At 40.1% G+C, this 16,448-nt stretch overlaps 1 protein-coding gene across 4 annotated transcripts in view; it reads right to left on the bottom strand.

The window, feature by feature from the left end:
- Positions 1-16,448, bottom strand: part of pdlim5b (PDZ and LIM domain 5b) — a 47,793-nt gene that overhangs the window by 28,201 nt on the left and 3,144 nt on the right. For 3 of the 4 annotated variants that reach the window (XM_056735824.1, XM_056735827.1, XM_056735826.1), the window contains exons 2-3: positions 14,964-15,126; positions 901-1,052 (exon numbers count right to left, since the gene is read on the bottom strand). In XM_056735824.1, the coding sequence (XP_056591802.1) occupies positions 901-1,052; positions 14,964-15,062 (251 nt within the window). In that variant the 5' untranslated portion in view covers positions 15,063-15,126. Of the gene's footprint in view, positions 1-900; positions 1,053-14,963; positions 15,127-15,368; positions 15,496-16,448 lie in introns of those variants that run through there. The other variant, XM_056735825.1, reaches the window with a different exon arrangement.

The following is a 16,448-nucleotide window of genomic DNA, read 5'->3' as shown; positions in this document are numbered from 1 at the left end:
TTTTTGCTAAGGACTTCATTTGGACAACTTTAAAGGTGAATTTCACAATAGATTTAATAGTTGTATCCCGGCCAAATATCCGTCCTATCCTGACAAAAACATACATCAATGGAAAGTGTGTTTAATCAGTTTTCAGATGATGTAAAATCTCAATTTCAAAATTCACATTAGCGCTGGTCAACACAAATAAACGCCGTCAAGAAACAGTTTCACCTAACAATGAAAAATCATCACCATTTATTCACCCACATGCTATTCCGAACCTGAAGACCGTATTCTTCCGCAGAAGCAAAAAAGCAGAAGATTAAACAAGAACTGACACTATTGAGCAGAAAACAAGCACAATAAAAAATCACAAAAGCTTTACTATAAAGTCTATATCACTGTTCTCCTTAAATCAAACTATATCTTTGTAGGAGAAAAAAAATCTCATGCGTTTACATCAAAAATGTTCTCAGAAGAAAGTCATTCAGTTATGAAACTTTAATCTTTTGTGAAATATTCGAGCCAAACTTTGACTCCGATCTGTGTGACCTCGCACAACTGAGAAGTCCACAAACAGATTATTGTGCCTCAGAAACACAGTGTCCATGACAACCGACAGCGTTCACGCGCTCTCAACCCTCTTCAGATACAACAGAACAGACAGTGCCGATGTGCGCCGAGAGGCTCGTAAATACACGCTACAACCCAGACATCTTGAGTGCATTAGAACTTGCGTGCCCGGTCACGAGAAGAGGCCCCCTGGAGGGACGAGACCTCCTAACCAAACAGCTCTTCCCCATCCGAAGGCCCTACTGTCATATTTATGTACACAATCCCTGATCTTATCTGGAGGATGATGTGATTTCTCTGAAACTCAGAACCCTTGTGAGTGGATGTCTGTGTGTGTTCTCGTACCTCAGCAGCGACAGACTGAGATTTCCCACGCAGGCTTTAATTTTGTTTTGTGCCTCCAGGTGCGTCATGGAGTCTGTGGCGATTCCGTCGATGGAGAGCACGATGTCGCCCACGCTGATCTTAGCTTTAGCCGCTTTCCCTCCATCCGTCAGCTACACAAACAAACACACAGATAACAGAAGAGTCAGTGGCAATAAAAAAGCACAACAGAAGTGAGTGAAATGTTGATTCTGATTCGCTACGCATCACAGTGTGCCATAAATTGAAACCGTACACAGAAGCAGACGCACCAAAAGCACACCGTCGACACGTGAGTGATGCTCTGATGACCTTTGAACCTATTGGCCCCAATTGAAGAGAGTCCGTCAGATGATAAAGACGGATCTCAGAGCTTTGGTGCTGAAGTGCGGCGAGATGCTCAGAGCCAAAATTTACCCGCAGTAGACGTGGCTGAACACGAGAGCCCAGCCGGGGTGGGGGAGGTTGATTTATTGGGGGCTTTAAATCCGTAGCTAGCAGCTTTGAGACAATGCAGTGCTGTTTTCTTTATCAGACTATGACTGACGGGCTATTAGACTCGGTCACATAAATGATTCCTGTACTTGTTAATATTGGGGAGGGTCTTATCATCTTGTCGGGGCTAATAAACAACATAATAGCTCACCAGCTTCAGCCAGTGAAAAGCAGTGGCGTAACTTGAATGATTTACACAAAGCCAAATCAACCTAAACAGCTACAGCAGTCCTGCGTAGATTCTCAGATAACAGCTCTAGCAAGGTAGTTGTTTATTTAGTTCGCCAAAAAAACTTGCGCTCAACTATATAAACAATGTTTTTTTTACATGTCCACTTTTTACTGTTCCAGTTAACTTCAGGGCTGTGTTTGTTATAATATAACAATTTATTTGAGATTTAATTAATCTTAATATTTTTTTGTATTAAAATAAAACCATTCAACAGTTATAGATTCTTTGCAGAGGTCTATAATTTTAAAGCTCCAAAAACTTCATGCATCCGTCATTCACCGAAAGGTTTATCAAATGTCTTCTGAAATGAAATGACGACATAAACATTTTAGCTTATTAAAAAACTGAAACCAAAACATGTGCTTAATTCAAATATGCCGCATGACCAAATATGTACATGTTCACAAATTAAGTTGGCTAATTTCCTGCAACCACATACAATATTTAGACCTTCATACAAACACCCTCATAAAATAAAACTAAAAGAATAAAGCTATAAGAGCTTAGGAGCAGAAAAATACTTTATTGTTTGAAATTAGCTTTATTTGTTTATTTAATGCAATTTCGACAACTGAAAATGAGAGCGAGAGATTTTTTGAAAAGTATGTTTGCACATACAAGGAATTTGTTTTGGTGAAAGGGGTGTGCGACCAGTACAGAACAACAACAGCAGAACACAGAGAATGTAACACGAGAAACAAAAACAGAACAAACTGACAAAAACACAAAGCTACACACCGAGGCAGCCATCCACGGCACCATCTTGGGATTTTTTTTAAAGAGAAGTTACACAAAATGTTTAATAAAAAATGCAAACCGAAAACTGGCTTTTTGAAATGCACACATTGTATGGGGTTAACACAAATCCTGAGTGACACCGTTATCAAATGATCTATCTGCTGCCATTGAAGCGTGATGTCTTCTGGAGAGATGTTTTCTGTGATCTATTATGTGTGTTAAACTCTCTGACACAAGCTGGTGTTCTGATTCACAGGGTGGGTAGCATGTGAAATCGGACAGTCTTCTTGACGTGTCTGGACAGGCAGGTCTCGGTTATGTGATTATATAACAAAGCATGAAGAACCTCAATCCTTCATCACACCAGTACCTCACTTCAGTCCTGCTAGTCAACAACAGTAAACAACAAAACGCCTATAAATGAATGACTGGATATTGTTGACTTATTTAAATTATTATGTTCCCTTAAGAACCTATTGTAAATGAATATGCACTTTTCCAACAAAGAACCCTCTGGCTGTGTGCCAAATTCAAAGAAATACAAAAACAACACTATTATGACTGTCTATTCCACGAACTGCAAAGAAACAATAGAAAATTCAAGTTTGTGATTTAAGAAAACAAATGTTATTCAGGGCAAGAATCGTACGCCGTAAGGAATGTATATCAGGAATGTAAACGGGGAAACAGGAAATGTTTGAAAAGTCTTTCATCTTGACTTGAGCAGTACAATATGCCACATCACTTACACACACAGTGGGAAACTAAAACTAGAGGTCACACAACCTTCAAATTCCTGAGCACAAATCCACCTCAAGGTCACACACACCCGCTCAAAGATACTGCACCTCAAAGCCGAATCTGATATAAGGGTCCACGGAGACCCCACAAGAGGAAAACAAACAGACGAGAGAAGTGAGGTCCTCGCCAGGTCAGAAGAACACGTCCTAAATACACACAAACACACATGGTGTAGTGTGTACGACAGCCAGAGGTGATGTAAACTATAAATTAAACCTCAGTTTCATGAAACCAAATCCCAAAGTGGCTGATTTCACTTTCATGTCACCCTTTTTCCTCTCCAGCACTACGAATGGATTCCGTCCACCTGAAATGAAACGAACGGGACAAACATCCTTTGTTCGATTTAAAACGAAGCTGAACGCTTTTCATTACATGTGTTTGGCAGATGAGAATCTCTAGAAAGCCAAATGGATGAGATATCTGCCCTCTTCCACTTGGCAGTCGGTCACGTACCGCAGAGGCCACGCTGGTGGAGAGCCGCTCAGTTTTATGTCGGGCAGTAAACGGTAACGATCGGTTGGTGATCGTCCTTTTATAGCCACGCGAGAGTGTCGAGGGCCACATCAAACCTACTCGCATTTCACAGCACGAATAAGAAGAGCAGTCACAACAACTCATGAGATTCCCATGAGACGTGTAAACCTCCATGTGCAGAAATATGCACAGCTATATGAATGATTACAGAGAAGCAGTTCCGAGCAATTAACGAAGAAAAAAAACCCACATGTTGTTAACCAGAGACGCAAGTTATGCTAAACAGGACAAAACAAGGACACGTTCATTTCATTTCAGTTTCCTCATGGAAATTCCTCAGTTTCCAAACACTTCCATCTGTGTCTCTGCTTGGAGATTAACCACAATCACACAAATCGAATTGAGGTGAAATCCCCATAAAAATACTTGATGATAAACCTATGGATCATCATTATCTGCTCAATCTGAATCTCATCAAAACCTCATACACACAACTCTTTTTTCACCCACCAAGAACACCACGAAGATACTGATTAATAAAAATATTAAATAAAGAATTTTTTAGGGAAAAATGTGGAATGGTCAGGCAAGGGCTGGGCTAGGGCTAAATCCTTGTCATCCGTCCTTATTCTGCTTGATCTCTCTGCTGCATTTGACACTGTGAACCACCAGATCCTGCTGTCCACTCTCTCCAAACTGAGTATCTCTGGAGCTGCACTTAACTGGTTTGACTCTTATCTCAAATGGCAGATCCTGTAAGGTAACCTGTAGAGGAGAGGGTTAGGGTTAGGAGTTCCTCAGGGACCAGTTCTTGCTCCTCTCCTCTTTTCTATATTTACCACCTCCCTGGGTCTAATTATCAAGGCACATGGGTTCTCATACAATTTTTATGCAGATACGCAGCTTTATTTCTCATTTCAGCAAGATGATCCCACCTTCTCTGCCGTGTCTCTGCCTGCCTTCTGGACATCTCTCTTGGATGAAAGAGCATCACCTACAACTCAACCTCTCCAAGATAGAGTAAACATTTCCTGGTTATACCGGCCCACCCATCAATCGAACACCACCTTACCTTTCAACTCGGATCCTCAACTATAACACCCACCAAGTCTGCGAGGAACCTGGGGGTTATACTCGATGACCAGCTGAGATTCACCTCTCACACCACTCGAACTTGCAGGTATGTGCTCTACAACGTCAGGAAAAACAGGCCTTTCCAGTCGGAGCACGGCTCTCAGCTGCTAGGCCAAGCTCTGGTCATATCAAGACTGGACAACTGCAATTTTCTACTGACCGGCCAGCTGACTATGTCTTGTCTTAAAAAAAACTATTTTTTATTCTCTCCCTTGCTTACTCCAGCCTTAATCCTCCTAGTAGCATGGCCTTGTAAACTAACGGTACTCTTTAACGTGTTGATAAAATGTTTATATGCTCTCCTACTTGTAAGTCGCATTGAATAAAAGCATCTTCCGAATGAATACATGTTCCTGTTAAGTTATAGAAAATACTATTAGGTCAGTATAAAACAATAAAAGTCTATTGCAAGTCCCCAAAAAGTTACCAAAACAAAACAAACATTCAGTCAAGTGTATTAAAACCAAAACTGTGTTTGTGTCTTATGCCGTTGTATGATGATTTAAAATATTTATTTTGAGCTTGAAACGGTTCTCTCTCAGTTTCAGTGAAACACCTGGTTGGAAACCTGCATTCACTGAATGTCCGACACAATGACATAATGTTTCCCTGAGAAGTTCCCTGTTCCTTAAAAGGCAAGCAAAGACACATTAAAGCTGTTTAACAAGCGTCCACACAACTGTCTCCATCGAGCAGCCATCTTAAAAGAGCAGAAGAGCTTCATTCACCCGCAGCCCCCGGGAGAGAAAGCCCACGGCATTTCAATCGCCTTTAGTGAGGCCAGGGGGGAAAACTTTGGCAAAGAAACGATGAGTTTGAATCTAAACTACAGTATGAGTGTGGTCTTAATATGTTTACAGGACATTTATTGATCTTACGCTAAAGATTAACTGAGACAAACATAACAGTTCCACTGACTTTTCAAGGGGAATTATGGGACATAACTTAATTTGCAACCAATTCGTTCTTGAACGTTGCTCATATTCAGGGTCAGGCGTTTGCTCAATATATCACAATAATAACTGAAAAAACACAACTTCCATAGCAACACAAACCAAAAAACCTTTTGAAACGGCTCAGAAGAGAGCCATGAATTTTCAATCAATCCAGCATTGTGTTTGCAACGTAAAGGCTGAGGGTTCGATCCCTGAATAACACGTACAGAAAAAACGAATAGCTTCAATACACTTAATCGTTTTGGATAAAAGCGTCTCCCAAGCACATCAATGTACATTTAAGTGTTAAAATGCGGTGGGAAACACTCGCATCTGATTCCAAGGCTAAATCTTTCTTTATTTTCCCAGTTTTAACAAAAGGAGAGTATGAGGGCTGGTTTAAACTCCGATTACATCCAGCCATCCTGCCAACAACCCCAAACTCACACAAACCCACAGAAGCTATAAATCAGAGAGAGAGGAGCAAGCCAGTGGGACATGATAGATGAGCTTTCATTTCATGATTCAAACCAGATCACCTCAATATAAAGCTAAACATTTTTAGAGGTAAATATCCAATTAGTAGTTTACTAGGACTGACGTTTTTTAAAGTTTTCATTGTAACAAAGCAGCAGATTCAACAGTACAAAATCACCATCATGATGCTTATTGCTCAAAACCGCAGAGCAATACTTTCCTTAAAATGTCTCAAATCATGCGATGAGTTATTTATATTTAGAATCAAGAATAGCAGTGTCAATCTTTTTATTACTAGAAATATCATTTGAATGAATGAGTTCTGAATGCTCAATACGTTTCACCATATTTAGTATTATACATTTGAAGGAGAATGATTTACAAGGTTTCCTGCAAATGTATTTGATCAGATCAAAGAGAAAACCCAACGTTTCAAATGATCAGAAATCTTACATCAGTTCAGGATGAAGAAGCAACCTAACCTGCAGTAAACCTCTGTCTTGACAGCTCCACGCTTCTCTCATCTGGACTGAATATCTGAGTGATTCAGGGTTCAGAGTAACTGAACTTTCTTTGAAACGAAAAAATGAAGCTGAAAGAGATCAATGAAAGGCTCTCAACAGTAATTTGGTGGAAGCCAAATGAGGCAGATGCCAACATGGACAAAATACAAAAAAACCACCTCAACCACCACAAGCCATTAATTTCTAAATCTAAAAAAAATTGAGCTTTTAATGGACCAAAGAGAGGTACGAGATGATTAAGAAACAGTATGAAAGTTATCAGCAACACCATGCAAATCACGTAGAGTCCAAACCAAAACACAGCTGACATAAATTCCTCCATGAAGCAACTGATATGCACTCCGTTCAAGTGATTTGTCTACACGTGGAGTCAGAATTTGACACTGACTGCGAGTTGTCTCATCAACACTTGTCTCATTTATCTGAAATATGAGGTCAATCTAAAGTCAGCCGACTGCAAATATGCAAAAGAACAAATAACAAGAAAAATCATACATCTCTAAACCACTTTCTGTTCCAATACAAACCTTGCATTCATTTAATAAATTGATTTATTGAACATCAACGCTTTAAAACCTTCTTTTATAGAAATATAATAACATATTGCGTGTTTTCTCAGTATTACTTTTGTGTTTTACGTCATCAAGCACACATGTATCTATCAAAAATACAGAATTTTGATGACAAATAAACATGCGACGCTGAGAAAGGGTAAATATAGTTAATTTACACATACTATTGAATTTATAACAAAATAAATCTGGTTGAAAATATGCAGTTACAATCTAACAATCTTTATTTATTTAGAATACTATACACTTATTTAAACATGCTGGAGATGGTAGGGTGTATGCAGATTATACAATATTCAAAGAAACCATACAGATTTAAAGCAACACTTTGTAGTTTTTCGACCATAAAATAATGTCTCTTAAATGATTTAAACTCTTAACTGGACAAATTCTACTGCCGCTGCAACCTGAGCAGCCCCCTAACGGATGATTTCCAAACAACGTTCCTGCATTTGCCGGTTTCATCAGCCCGTTAAACAAATTCACATGTATCGCGCTGCCCACTGGAGGCTTATACAGCGACATTATTTACGACACCGGTAACAGACAATTGTACTTATCAACCACATGGGGGGCCTTGAGCAAAAGTTCATAGAGCTGCTTTAATAAATAAACTCAACATGACATAATGTAATTGTTAAGTGTTGCATCAGTCGCAGTATTTTTATCATGATGCTCCAGACTTTTACCTAAAATTGCTCTACTGACCAACTCTGGAGTCTGGAGATGAAACTAGTCCATGTGTTCTCTATGACTGCTGGTGTTATAATTGGGCCCTGTGTGTTTGCTCCCAAAAATGACAAGTTAGAACGTGCCACAAAACATCTTACAGACTCTAAAGTCAAAGCCACAAAGCCTTAGTTGACTTTTATTTGCCGAAAGCCGCATTAACCATTCAGTGGAATTATTTTGAGCTGTGGTAGCCGAACAACGCGCCCATGTCAGACCACTGGATCCTGGACCGACCAACAAGCGAGCCTAACCTGCACGGTTCATATTCAGCAGAGAATGTTACCATCCAATCCCTCAGAGAAAAGCAAATGTATTTGTGTAATTGTGACGTACATGGCCAAGCTGAAAGCACAAAAAACACTACAAGTAGTTTGTATGACTCATGCCCTATATAACAGGTCTTCGGAGGGTATATCAAATTAAGCCGGGAGTGCAAATTATGACAGAGCGTTTCTTTTAAGGCGAACTATTACGCATTCAAATTTAAATTTTTATATTTACACCATCACTCATATACTTGTCTTAAGTCGAAATACTGAAAGCCTTTATGGAATCCGTAAGCTATTCGTCACAGACATGTGCCAAGTTTTTGTCTCAGGAAATCTGAGGCCGACGCGGCCCACTGGACGCCATTCATCTTCCAGTTCCTGTTCTTTAAAAACACCTTCTGCCTATGCAAGTCTAGATTATTGTTCCGAATGGAATCTAGTGTTACCCTTAAACAATAACAGTCCCTAATACACACATCCAGTCACGGAGACTAAACGCTATGCTACAAGACATTCCGGTCTTATCTGGGTGAAACATACAAGGCCGTATGTGAAGTGGGGTCAGAGGAGCGTCCATCTGGGAATAAAAAAGTTCAACACGAGCAGACGGCTAAAATTAGAGCAGATTTGTTCAGCACGAGTATCCAATGTTAGGCGGACACAAAGCAGACGCTTTCTGAGGGTTATGGGATGATGGGAAGGGGTTTTGAGAACCGAACGGAGAGGAAGAACCTGGATGTAACCGTAGGGTGGGAGGAAACAATCAGCAGCAGAACTGGAATATCACAACGTCAGGCTGCGATCGCACTGCCATGATCCAGTGTCACCAAAAAAGGAGCATTTTAAGATTAGATAGACAGGAACAATCCTCACGGACACCTACTGCTTCCTTCCTCGGATAATCCCTGCTGGAACATCCCACACTTCAGCTGTTTCAAAATCTAGTGAGCTTCTTTACTGTCCATGGTATCGTAAAGCTAAACTACAACTCCCATTCAAGACCGTAAGAGATTTAAAATAGGATTAGTGATTTAAAATGCTCAACATATTATTAATACACTATGGCCCGGTTTCACAGACAAGGCTTAAGGCTGGTCCCAGACTAAAATGAATGTGTGACCTGTCTTAACTGAATATAACTTGCCCAGAAATATCTTAAATATTTCTGTTGCATTGTTTCGTTTCGAGATGCACACCAGTAATGTATTCTTCAAAGGCAGTTTTATAAAAGCGACATAAATATATACATTCAACTAAGGCATAGTTATGGCTCAATATAAACTGTGTCTGTGACCCTGGATCACAAAACCAGTCTTACGTAGTACAGGAACATTTTTAATAAATGACAAAAGTACATTGTATGGGTCAAAGTTATCGATTTTTTGTTTTATGCCAAAAATCATTAGGATAAAGATCATGTTCCATGAAGATATTTTGTAAATTTCCTACCTTAAATATATAAAAACTTTATTTTTGTTGATGGATGGCCTGCCAAAGTGCCCCTGACAACTTATTATTAATGAAATTATTATTTATAAATGTAAAATTATTAAATATGTATATATAATATATAAATACACATGTAAGTATTTCCTAAATATGTATACATGTACTGTATGTGTATGTATTTATAATATGAATATGCACAATGTACACACATATATTTTGTAAACACAAACTTTTATTCTGAATGCGAATAATCGTGATGAATCCTTTGATAGCCCTCGTGTTCATTGTTTATTCAAATAATCATGTTTCTTACAAATTTCCAAATTTGAAAATTGTTATTGCTCAGAGATTTGGAGTTCTCACCTATGTTTGATTTAAATATTAACTAAATCTTAAACGTTTCACCTAAAATTGCTTAAAGAAATAAACACAAACAAATGAGACAGTTGTAGAAGTCCATGAAGAGTACAGAGATGTCAAATGAATGTAGATAGTAGAGGTATAAATTGTCTGGATTTGGGTGAATTTGATGAGAAATGTTTGGGTTCATAATAAGATATTCAATAAAATGCATTTGTAAAAAAAAACATTTGTAAGATTTCTGTCTCTTTTCTTTAGAGAAATGTCTAAAACACCAATAATGTTACCTATACTTTCTACATTTACGCTGGTGTGAATTCATGCATAGCCAAACAAGCCACAGCCAGTTTCTCACACGAATAAGACACAAAATCTCAACCTCCTTCAACGATAAGCAAGTTTTATTGTAGATTTCACAACCTGTTTCCGACTAAACTTGCCTCTGTTACTAAGAGACAGGATGTGTATTGATTCAGCTCGCTCTGATGAAATGTTCCAACACGCTGTCTTGCTAGTTAATCATTCTCGATGAGATATCTCACGAACCAGCCAATCGAAATAAAGACTTTGCATAACGATAAAGGTCCGTCACGTATTGCCAATAGAAGATACAGTTGCCATGGTAACATCATAAAGGAATGTCTATGAGAAGACACAAAGATGAGGTGGAACGCACGTAGACAACGCAATTGATCATGAGGTTCATTTAAACAAAATCAATGAGGACATTTGCGATGCAGATTATCGTTAAAACAACTCACAGTTTGCGTATCGTGAATTTAACCCAAAGTCACTGAATGACAATTCAAATTCTGTTTCAAACAGAGAGGCAAAAGTTATGGATTGCAGCTTTCAACACCATAATGATTTACACGAGTGTAAATTAGAAAATGCAGTGTTTTATCGGCCTCGCTCGAGATCAGATAAAAATATTATTTTGTTTACAACACCTCCCACAACTAAAGGTCAAAGACCACGAGGTCATAATAAAGCTCTTCAGCATTTAGTGTTTGAGTAAATCACTTACGGAGACATTCTTCTGTTGACAGCGGCTCCCATAATAGAGTCTGTTATGTCTAAGACTGAGAGGATCTATTAAAATTTCACGTTGATAGATTTGGGGCTTGGATAAACTCAGAAAAATCTCTCAAGGGCCATTTGCAATGGAGAAATGCAACAGACTGAGGTTTCTGAACAACTGTTTTGCCTTGAGGCTTTCTCTCTCTGCACTTCTTCTCTCACGACACAGTTAAATCAAACTCGGATGTAACAACGCATACTTTATTTCCGACAGATTTCCCATTTCTGCCTTAGCAGCTGTCGCTTTCTATCTCTTTCTGTAAAAGTAGCACAAAAACCATTTACAACATTCCAGACCGCGGGTCTATCTTCTCAAAGGCAGCGATCAGAAGATCCACTAAGGGACGGCACAGCAAACCATCGACTAGAAGTCTAAATGCAAACATGCTAAACGACGTCTTTAAAAAGTTAATTAAACTCCTAAATCAAGCTAAATAAATAACGTCACACCCAGTTTAACGAGACTGAAATTGAAGGGAAACTTGAGTTTTATTGGCACCACAGCTATGCAAAGACGCACGCTAACCACGTACAACAGTTATTTATGCACGACTGGACTGCATGCATTCAATGCGCTGGCTCAGCATTTGCATCTGTGTTTGCATACTCGCCGCGTCTTTGGCCCGACACATCACTCAAAGCGCCGATTCTAGGTTTAAAGACTGAGAAACAAAGGCAGCTCTGTGGTTCTGTGCCTGGCCTTCAACCACGGCAATATCAACACTTCATTGCCGCTCCAAAAGAAACACAGGCAGCTGCAGTCTCAACCCAGTCAGTCAGGATGACAACGGGTCTTAAAGAGATTGAATAAAAAAATTTGGGTGAACTTTATTTATTTACTGACCCTCATGTCATTCCAAACCTGTATGAAACAAAAAAGAAGAGATGGTGAAGAATGTTGGTAAACAAACAATTTCTGCTCCATTGACTTCAATTGCATAGACTGGAAAATTTCTCAAAAGGTAAAATACCATTTTTTGTTTTGGGGTGAATCGTCCCTTTAATGCACGCTCGGTTTCTCAGCCGGATGGGAAGGCTTCAAATGAAACGGTCACCATTATTAAATGAGTAGTATTGATGCAAATCAATCGATTCCAGCAGGTTGCATCGCATTTGCAGTCAAAAATCAAAGGAATTCTAACTTAAATACTTCTGAAAATGAGGCAGAAGGTTTGATCTTCACAGCGCTACTCACTGTCTTCGTTAACTGTCAGGTTTTATACATTAGGAAGTCCTAATAATTGTCGATACATGAGCCAATACAACATTGGATACTTGCACACGCTGTATTTAAACAGCTCGTTGTTTTACGTCCAAACCTCTCTGTCTTTTATGTTGCATTTGGGTTATAAATCAAACACTGCGTGTCTTTATCCGAGTGTAAATCAAGACGCTAACAGAGACCAAAAAATCCAGAGAACTTTATTCTGTTTCAAACCATCCGAACGTCAGATTCTTTCTCCAAACCATATGTTGGAGAATATTATTTACACCACCGCTCTGATATTTCTCCTCAAAGATGCCAATCAACATTTGAGTTTCTTATAGAAACCTGTTTCTCACAGATGTCACGACTGCTTTTACCACAAACCCTAAAAGCCCATTATATACGGTTTGTGGTAAAAGCATTTGTGACACCAGCATACGAGGAAAGGCTTTCTGGAAGAAACTCAAACTGGCAGCCAGTCTTGGCTTGAAATCAAGTTTGCTTACGAATGTGTTGCGTGACCTTGCGGCTCCAGCCGTCCATTCAGACCTTCGCTCAATAAAGAGGTAAATACAGTTAAATGTGTGATGTAAAGGGAAAATGTGTATGAATCGAGCAAGAAGCTGAATGCTTCACATAAACAGCACTACCAAATAAGGACAAAGATGTCAAATGAAAGCTTCAAGTTTTCCGCTGGACATTGCGCTCAGTCCCAGGCTGTTGGTCGCTGTATCTCCCCCTCTCCGCAGCCCGAGAGTATAAATAACTTCTAACAGGAAAAAGCCATTATGTCCCGTTGGGACGGGCTATAGTGGGCAGCCTCGAAGAGCGTCAAAATCCTGCATGCAACGAGCCGTGCCAAGGAGCACGACCACTTCAAAGAAGGGCACTGGCACTCATACATCACCGAGCACCTCCGCGCACCCTCGAAATCACCGAACCCCGCGGCTGCAGAGGAGCACCGCGCCCCTGCGTAGCCCAACAGAAAACATTCAGAGGCCCTATTAATACTTCCATCAGATAATTTATCCATGCTTATCGCGGACAGCTTTCGTCCCGGCAGAGGTATGCCGTTCGGTCCGGGTGGGTGGGGAGATCAGTTCTCAACCCACACCGGCTCTTTTACGCTCCGTTCTTATGCAATGACATGTTTACATGGCATGTGATGTCACACTTTCCACTCCATGCAGAGACATCCAAACCACACCGTAAAAGGGTCCGAGTTCACGGAGAAGCCCACATTAGCGCTGGGACAGTGGAAACACACATTTAAATAACAAAGGACATAAACATGCTTATATATATTAACCGTGATGGAAGCCAAAACCGTCACTATCCGTTAGACGTCACTGAGCCGTGGATGCAGAAGGGTCAAGAGAGATCTGTACCAAATGTACCACAACAAAAACACTTACTACATCCAGCACTAACCGTTCATCAAAGTATGGCTTATTCTCCACTTGGAGAGCCCATGCCAACATCTTCTCACTCAACACACGCCAGGCGGTGACGACTGCCAAAGCTGAGCTCAGATTTACAGGCAAAGAGCTTCCAGGAGTCTAAAGCCGGTGCGCTGGACAGATTCATCTCCATCATAGGTGACGCATCAGAGTGCATGTGGAAGCCATGTGAGCAACCCAGGACCGCGTCTTGGGGCTGTCCTACACTTCGACACGGTTGCTATGATCAACTGGAAATACGCCGATTAAATAAACCAGATGGTCTGTGTTTGAGCAGAACCGTTTTCTTGAAGTGGTTTTACGGCAAAAACTAAATCCAGCACCAAACAAACACATTGACTTTCTGCCTTACTCTGATATTTTTGATTTCCTGTGGCGATGAACCTCACCGCCGACAGATGCTTGCTTTCCGGGTGGTATATTTGGGAACAATGTCCAAATATTAAACGAAAAAACCTCGCGTACAGCATTTGAATTAAAGTCAACATAAAACATTTGTGGCATGCAATGTGACGTCTAGCAGTAAAACCGGATATTAAACAAACAAGAAAATGTAGGGCAGAATTTTGTTTTATCAGAGACTATGCAGAAAAGTGTGGATGGTCCAGAACCTTACGTTTGCAGCCAAAACAATCAGCTTGTGTGGTCTCTGTTACAGAGGCTATTTGGGGATTTTCAGTGCACACTAATGTAAAAAGGGCCTATTTTTAAGGGACAGTTCACCCAAAATTAAAAATTCTGTCATCATTTACTCACCCTCGAGTTGTTTCAAATCGGTGTACAGATGTTTGTTCTGATGAACACAGAGAAAGATATTTGGAAGAATGCTTATAACCAAACAGTTCTTGGACCCCTTTAAATCAAAAGAAAGACCGTAATCTCAACAACATTTCCAGTTCTATGTAGCACCTGGATGTTCCTCAGAGAACACGAGCGACGCACAAAGATGTGCAAAGCAAGCAGCCAATCCTGGCTCATGAAAGTTAAACTATAACCTGTCCCGACATTCTATTGTATAAGACAATACTTCAGCACGATAAAAACGGAGGACCGAAGAGATCGCAAAGATCCTTTCCTGAGACATCCTGGAAACACAGACTTACCTTGGAGATGGTGAGGGGCATGCTGAAGTCTTTCCCACCCTGAAGTCTAAAGCCCCAGGGTGAAGGTCCGATCAGGGTCGTGCTGTAGCTGTTGCTCATGGTCAGCCGGGTCACGGTCACAGGGACAGTTCAGGACGAGTTCTTCCAAAGTCCAATTCACAGCCTGAGAAATGAGAACAGAGAACATTAATATCACAGTAAGACACTTGGATTTAAAAACATTTATGGTGGATACGAAAGACGATCTACAGACGCCTGACGGAAACACAATCTTTTGCCTGGAGAAATAAGTTTGTACTTTTCAGTCAGATGTGTTATTTCTTCTGTAATCTAAAGTCAACAGCAAGTGAGCTGGACTTGCCTAGATAACATGAAAAGAAAAATCAAGAATTGATTCAAGTCTACCTGTAAAATAGATGTGTCTGGAAAACGTAACAGGACTTTTTAAATAAACCCGAGGACGAGCTGGTTCACAGTCTAAACATATCTCCCAAGTACAGATAACACAAAAGAGCCGTCTCTATTTATATAAAGGTGACTGCAGGGTGGGGGGGCATTCTTGGTCCACACAAGCGAGTATTTTAAGAGCTTGTGGGTAGGCAGTCGTTGTTATGGTAAAACCCTAGTAAAGTCCTGTGGCAGCCAAATACAAACATTCCCAAGGAACGGATTAGAGTCGGGGGTGTTTATGCAGGAATGTCCCATGGCCCTAATTGTGACCGTTTTAGCCAAGTTAACATCCCGTTTTACAGCATCCAATAAGGCTGTGAATCCGTCAGTTTCATAGAGGATGGTGCCCTGCGGGACGGGTCTGAAAATGAGTTTTCGACCATTGAGACTTTCAAGGAGGCGGGTCAATTTGACCTTTCAGGAATTGAATTAAATTTGCAGCACGACTGCTTCGTTTCGAACTCCACACCCTCGAAACGCATTTACACATTCCTATCCATCAAAGTTTCCATTAGAGCTTTTCTCTAGCGTGCAGGAACCCCGAGGAACGCATGAGTGTTATTTATATAGCAGGCTGTGATGTTTCCAGCGCTCGCTTGGATTGACAGTAATTGGACATGTGGAAAGATGAGGGTTAATGACAGTTAATGAGCAAATCTGTGTGGATGACAACAGGCGGGTTCAGGAAAAGGCCAAGATGCTACGCAATATCACAAAGACATCGACAGATGTACGATACAATCACAATGTCAATGGTATTCTTTAAATTGTGTCACTGTATACGTTTTTATTTGTCTTTTATTTTTTTCATTGTATCTCACTTTTGTTTTGTGCTGCTACATGGTTATATTGATTCGAGATTTTTGATATGCTCGATTATTATTTTGTTTCTTTGTCTTGATTTAAGAAACAATAAAAGAAAAACAATTACAATCCCATACACAATAATTTAGGAGGGTTGAGTAGGGATTGGGAATCTTGCATTTTTTATATATAATATCATTCTAAGTTATTTGATATAATACTATTTTATTC

The sequence above is a fragment of the Triplophysa dalaica genome, chromosome 22, assembly GCF_015846415.1.
Source record: "Triplophysa dalaica isolate WHDGS20190420 chromosome 22, ASM1584641v1, whole genome shotgun sequence".
Taxonomy (NCBI): Eukaryota; Metazoa; Chordata; class Actinopteri; order Cypriniformes; family Nemacheilidae; genus Triplophysa; species Triplophysa dalaica.
Note: the sequence above shows the minus strand (reverse complement) of the source record. Positions and strands in the feature narration are given on the sequence as shown.